At 43.5% G+C, this 6,294-nt stretch overlaps 2 protein-coding genes across 2 annotated transcripts in view, besides 5 other annotated features; both read right to left on the reverse strand.

The window, feature by feature from the left end:
• Window positions 1-433, reverse strand: TraAM80_09539 (RNA-binding protein; the record flags this gene model as incomplete). Its single annotated transcript, XM_029386218.1, has 1 exon — window positions 1-433. A coding segment is annotated over one exon (433 nt), but the record flags the coding sequence as incomplete, so codon positions are not given.
• A 1,763-nt stretch (window positions 434-2,196) lies between these two features.
• Window positions 2,197-2,233: a microsatellite.
• A 944-nt stretch (window positions 2,234-3,177) lies between these two features.
• Window positions 3,178-3,213: a microsatellite.
• A 522-nt stretch (window positions 3,214-3,735) lies between these two features.
• Window positions 3,736-3,759: a microsatellite.
• Window positions 3,760-3,931: 172 nt separating this feature from the next.
• Window positions 3,932-3,986: a sequence feature (GA-rich).
• Window positions 3,987-4,966: 980 nt separating this feature from the next.
• Window positions 4,967-5,034: a sequence feature (A-rich).
• A 160-nt stretch (window positions 5,035-5,194) lies between these two features.
• TraAM80_09540 (RNA-binding protein) overlaps window positions 5,195-6,294 on the reverse strand; it is a gene marked incomplete at both ends in the record, with an annotated part of 1,638 nt that continues 538 nt past the window's right edge. Inside the window, one exon of the mRNA XM_029386219.1 lies at window positions 5,195-6,294. This exon is cut by the window's right edge and continues 538 nt beyond it. Coding sequence (XP_029233925.1) covers window positions 5,195-6,294 — 1,100 coding nt within the window.

Consider the following 6,294-nt stretch of genomic DNA (forward strand, 5'->3'; position numbering starts at 1 on the left):
GTTTGGCCTCATCATTATCAGCATATTTGACCATCACCGGAGGCCCNTTAAAGTGTTCTGAATTACCATGCAACTTCTGAAGGGCATTCTTGGAGCAATCTAGGCAGTCATACTCGGCGTATATAACCCATACGGGATTGCCGTAATGGTCTGCCCGCATTGCGCAGTAAGTCAGGGTGCCAAACGCTGACAAAAACCTCTCCACCTGCGCCCGTGGGACTGTGATAGGAACGTTGCGAATGTATAGAGCATTGGAGGGGGAGACAGCAGCTTTCCCAGTGTGCTGTGAGGGGTAAATTACCAAATTAAAGTTGTGACGGCATGCCTTGGTGCTCTTTCGGTTAAGATTTTTGTATGCCCTCCTTCCCTCCTCCTCGGTGTTAAAGAGGACAAAACCAAAACCTTTACTTTTCCCCGTGGAGGCATCCAGCATCACCTTGGCACTGATGGGATTGTACTCTGCAAAGATTTGCTCCAGCTCCGCGTCATTCAGGTTTCAGAAGAGTTTCCTTACCAAAAGTTTCTGAAAGCGTATATTAGTGTACCTTGAGGCACTTCTTCACGGTGAAAGTCAAATGGGCTTCTTCGTTTAATGCCAGCATTCCTTTTTCTTTGGCAAGACGTATTATAATGGACAGAGAGACGTAAAAGTGTGCAGTTATGAGAGACATTGTCAAAAAAGGTAAACTGCAGTACAGGCCTGCTTTGTCAAATGCAGAATCCAATATTCCATGACGTAGTAATAACTACTATTATTGTCGTTTGTATAAAAAGCAGGGTCGGACAAAGACACACTGTTGAATTACTCGGATAAGCCCTGTTTTTAAGAGCCTGCGTAAGAAATGATTGTGATTAACACAATATATTTTAAACCGACATCCGCATAAACGCAGCTATTTCTTACGTAGGCTCTTACAAACAAAAAAAAATATTAAGTAGGCTCACGTATTGATAGTTGCGCATAATGTGTGCGGAACTCGGTATAGGAGAAACACACACCTATGTATATTAAACCCCTCTGCGTTGGAGGATTGAAAACTCGTGCGCACTTAATACGTGGAGGGGGGCGTTACCGTCGTCAACGCCAGTCAGGCCCCTGCCGTGTTGTGTGTAAGCGCAGTGTTTCACTTTTCCAACGTCCAATGCAATGGGATCGTTTGGTCACGCAGTGGTGAACCAAATCACGTCGCAGCAGCGAGCGGTACCAAACCCAAAGCTGCTGCAAGCACCACTACTACGCGGGTGTACCCCCATTTACCAGCGTCACCAGGCTCCAGAGAACATGGGAGAAAACGGCATGCTAGTATCTGTTAGCGCTCAGACGCAGTGCCAGACTTCTCACTAGTCAAGCTAGCAAGGGCTCAACTCTTGCACCTGCATATTTGTAGCAACTCTCTTTTGCTCGTTTGAGGCTTCCCAAGTAAGAAGATTTTCTCTTGTCATTGTGTGCACATTTTTAAGTAAAAAAAAAAAAACGGCCTATCGAAGAGAAAAAAAAAAATAATCTCAAACAACCTCAAATACGGTACGCAACATCGTTTGGGATGTTGTCTAATTGATCCGCCAAACGACCCATGGGGAATTAGGAATATGACCATGATACTCTCCCTCAGCTCGTGGATGCACACAAACTTTACCTCGTAATTGATTGAGTCTGCGAAAGCTTTGCTTTTTCCCACAAAAAAGCACTAAACCCAGACGCCGCCATGAGGTGGCCCATGACATCCCCAGTGATTGCTTATTACTATTATCTTATGCCTGCTTGCTGAAGCAGAACACAGCTAGTAAACAGTTGACGGAGTGAATATCAAACTAGGTGCACGTGTGCATGTGTGTGCGCGCCTTCCTGTGCCTGCAGTACGGCCTGACGTTGCAGCTATCTCCAGAGGATAAAAAAAAACAAGACAAAGAACGCAAACACATAAACAAGGGCGCTGAGAGCAGTTGGCTTAACAAAAGACGCAGCACATATTAATCTTCACAACAAAATTGGAAAAACAACAACGACACAGCAAAGAACAGAAAGAAGGATGAACACATACCCAAAATATTTCTCCTTCTACGTAGATAAAAAAGAATACAACACATGATGATGTCTTATGTTAAAGCTTCGGGCTTTTCCTTTTTTTCCCTTTTCGTCTCTTCGCCCCCTACATTGTTAACAATGTATTCGTGTATACATGAGTATACACCTCCATATTATATATATATAATACACATATATATATAATATGTTTTTCTCGCCGTAGTATAAAAACATTCATATATTCTTTTGGATTTTAAACTCCTTGTTAGTTTGCCACACCTCAATGTCTCAGTCGCCGCCACACCTGTGACAGCTGTTCTCGATGTACGCTTGTCCCAAGTCCCCGGTCTCTCACACAGTCACCAGCCATCTCCTCCTCCTCGTCCCCACCGGCATGAACTCCAACATCCACCCCGTTCCTCCAATACTTAAAAAAAGACGGTTACACCAAAAATCAGAAAAACGAGTAAACACTGAAACAACGACGCAGAGATAAATCAAAGCGGCATTAAGCGCACTGATCATGCACTATTCCCATCTTCTTCCTTTTTATTGTTTTCCTGTGAAAAATGTTTTTCTTTTTTTTCTTTGAAAATTTTTTCTGATGGAATAAAGAATTTCACCCGTAGTATGTCTTTTGTGTTGGGTTTTTGATAAATACGTTTTGATATGCATACATATGCTACCATAATCTACTTTGTATGTGGGCACCCGCTGGCCAGAGGGCAAAGTTGCGGAGCGAGACGTTGCACGGCACACACACTAACAGGGAGAAGACAAAACTCGTGCGGTAAAAGCACCCCCCATTTTCTGCGCAACTTCCCCGTCACCGACTCACTCTTCACTCCCCCTTTCCTGCTGCCAGTGATTTTAAAGAAAAAAAAATGTAAAATACACACAAAAATTGTGATTATGATTAATAAATAGGTCGTTCCCTATCGCTTCATTTTTATGTTCTGAATCCTTTTGTTGATCCGCCTCTTTCTTCTTTTTGTTGTCGGTTTCTCTGCCACATTGTTTCACTCCGCTGTGACGAAGATTGTTCCCCGCCTGCTTCAGAGCGGCTGACAGAATAGACGCAAAATCAAATGCTTTTCTCCACCATCTTCAAATGCGAATAGTAAGACACAGGCAGATAGAGTTTCAGACAAATACATACCTGATATATAAACACATACATACAGTACGGATATGCGAGCGTGCACCTAACAGCCCACTGCGTCCGTTGCCTTGCCTCACACGCCCCTCAAGAGCAGAACGGCAAGATGTGGGATATAACAGGGTAAATATGGAATATCAAAAAAACAAAAAAAAACAAAACAAAACGGAAAACAAACAAACACGCGCACACACACATATATACATGCCAATCTAAGGAAGATATATAAAAAAGGAAAAAAAACGCAAAGGAAAAAAAAGAAGCGCAAAGAAAAAACAAAAAAACAAAACAAAAACAAAAAAACAAAACAAAATCAAAGAAAACTTACAAAAAAAAAAAAAAAGTATTAAATAAAAATTTGGGAAAACAATTGATAGAATGCTAATTGCATTTTTTTGGTAGCTTCTTTGACCTAGCTGTATTTTTATGCTTCCGTATATCTTCCTTGTAAAAACATATGTTGTTTCTTTTTCATATAAATATAGAAGTATAAATGTCCTCCGAAAAATATAAAAACAAATGTACTGAATCCTCAACAAAAGAAACAAAGATATATAGATATATATTATATATACGCATACACATGTACACGTGTATGCGTAAGAAGAAAAAAGGAATAAACATGTTTTTCTTCTTTTCCACCCCTCCTTCGCGTTGCTGCCTTTTTCTATACAGGCAACACTTGTTCAGTTCATCGTCGTTTAGCATCTTTTTTTTCCTTTTGTATCGTCCCCCCTCGTTGTGGCAAAAACAAAAAAAAACACACACACACAACAAAACAACAGCAAAAACAAAAAAAAAGCGACACGAATGGCGTTTTCTCACATGTATGGAACTGCGGAACCATGCATCCACATACAGCTGCCCTTGCCCACATATGGATATGTCGTCACATATACAACGTAACAGAAAAAAGTCGCCTCTTGTGCGTTTTTTCCCGTTCCGCCTAGCCCGTCGTTTTTATTTTATTTTTTTAAGGCGGCCCTCTGACCACAAAGCAAATCCTCTCCTTTTCTCCTCATTTACAATGTCTTTCCACATATTAAGTCTCCTTCAGTATGCCGTTTATTATGTATTGTTTTTCCTTGCGTTTATTTGATTGGGGTTATTTATTTTTACTCATCATCTCTTCTGTTGGGTTCCCGCTGCCTTCTGTTCTTGTCCCTAACTCTCGCTTCTTTCCTCTCTTGTTTTATTGGCGGTTATCACTGCTCTCATTCCGTCCCGCTCACAGACAAACATGTACACATGTATACATATGTCTGTGCGTGCGCGCCTGCGTACAGCCTGTCCGTGCCTCAGGCATGTGTAAGTGTAAGGTGGTGTGCAGGAGGAAGCGTAATGGCAGGCGCAACATCGTCTCCCACCATCAGCGCCATCACCACCCGCAGCAGCGGCCGCAGCCGCGGATCCAGATATCCACACGAGAGCACAGCAACACAGAGCTCAGCCAGGGAGGAAAAAGGTGAAGCACATATTTGTGGCAAGTCAATAAATACAGGCCAAAAACAAAAACAAAATCAGGAAAAAAGGAACCCCGAACACACTCACACACACTCAAAGCCAAGAGGCTCCTTTCCAGAAAAAAAAAAAGCAAATAACTGTATTGCCTCTTTTCTCTTTCTTCCTCCTTTTCTACCTCTTTTCTTGTCTCCTGCGCTCACACACATTTATACCTTATATGCACGTCAATATTGTCCATGTCTGGATCTTTCTGGCATGTGGTGAAGCGACAAGCCAACAAAAAAAAAGAACAACAAGCACCCACAAGCAATAACGACAAAAAAAAAAGAAAAAAAACACACTTCAGAAACAAATAACTGAGCATACAAAGAAAAAAAAAAAGAAATAGACTGAGAGAGCAAAAAGGTATTACTTGCGGAGTGACACGAAAACCAAGGAAAACAACAAGCGAAGCAGCAAGAAGGACCTGTCAAACACCGAAAGTGACCTTCAAATTCATTGCACGCCTCCTCACGACCCCCGTCAACAGAATATAACGCACCTTTTCAAGAAAACTGAACAACTGTGAAGGGTTGCGGCATCGGTGGCGGTGAAGTGTGCATCATTTCCACCGAAGACAACGAGTAGGCGGGACTTGGAGCAGGCACAAAGTCCGATGGACGCAAATTGACCGCATTAGGGGCAAGCACCAACTGCTGTCCATTTTCCAACATAATAAAAACCGGTTGAGGATCCTTATTACTGCTTGAACAACGCATCACCGACTGTCTCGAGGGAGCCAGCTCACATGAGAGGCCCCCAGGGTATCTTGGAGGCAGTCGGGATTGGGGAGTTCCAGAAAATATGGGTAGAGGTGGTAGCGTATCCATTAGTGGAAACACCGGTGGTGTCAACACGTTATCCACCACTTTTATGACCGAAGATGTAGTGGACGAGGTATCGCTGCATTGAGTAGGACCCACTGAACATGACGTAGACTCTCTAGAACGCGCAACATCACAAGGGCAGGCGGCAGCACTTACGCTACTGGTGTTGGAGACCGTTGTGGCAATGTCCACATAATTGCTCTGGTGCATCTCCGGCGTTCCGGTGTGACGTGGTGGGGGGAATACACAGACACTACGTGGAGGAGGTGCACGGCGAACCTTACCCTCTTCACGGCGACGACGACGTTCTTGTTTGGCCTCATCATTATCAGCATATTTGACCATCACCGGAGGCCCATTAAAGTGTTCTGAATTACCATGCAACTTCTGAAGGGCATTCTTGGAGCAATCTAGGCAGTCGTACTCGGCGTATATAACCCATACGGGATTGCCGTAATGGTCTGCCCGCATTGCGCAGTAAGTCAGGGTGCCAAACGCTGACAAAAACCTCTCCACCTGCGCCCGTGGGACTGTGATAGGAACGTTGCGAATGTATAGAGCATTGGAGGGGGAGACAGCAGCTTTCCCAGTGTGCTGTGAGGGGTAAATTACCAAATTAAAGTTGTGACGGCATGCCTTGGTGCTCTTTCGGTTAAGATTTTTGTATGCCCTCCTTCCCTCCTCCTCGGTGTTAAAGAGGACAAAACCAAAACCTTTACTTTTCCCCGTGAGGCATCCAGCATCACCTTGGCACTGATGGGATTGTACTCTGCAAAGAT

The sequence above is a fragment of the Trypanosoma rangeli genome, assembly GCF_003719475.1.
Source record: "Trypanosoma rangeli strain AM80 chromosome Unknown Tra_15.4_contig_00609, whole genome shotgun sequence".
Taxonomy (NCBI): domain Eukaryota; phylum Euglenozoa; class Kinetoplastea; order Trypanosomatida; family Trypanosomatidae; genus Trypanosoma; species Trypanosoma rangeli.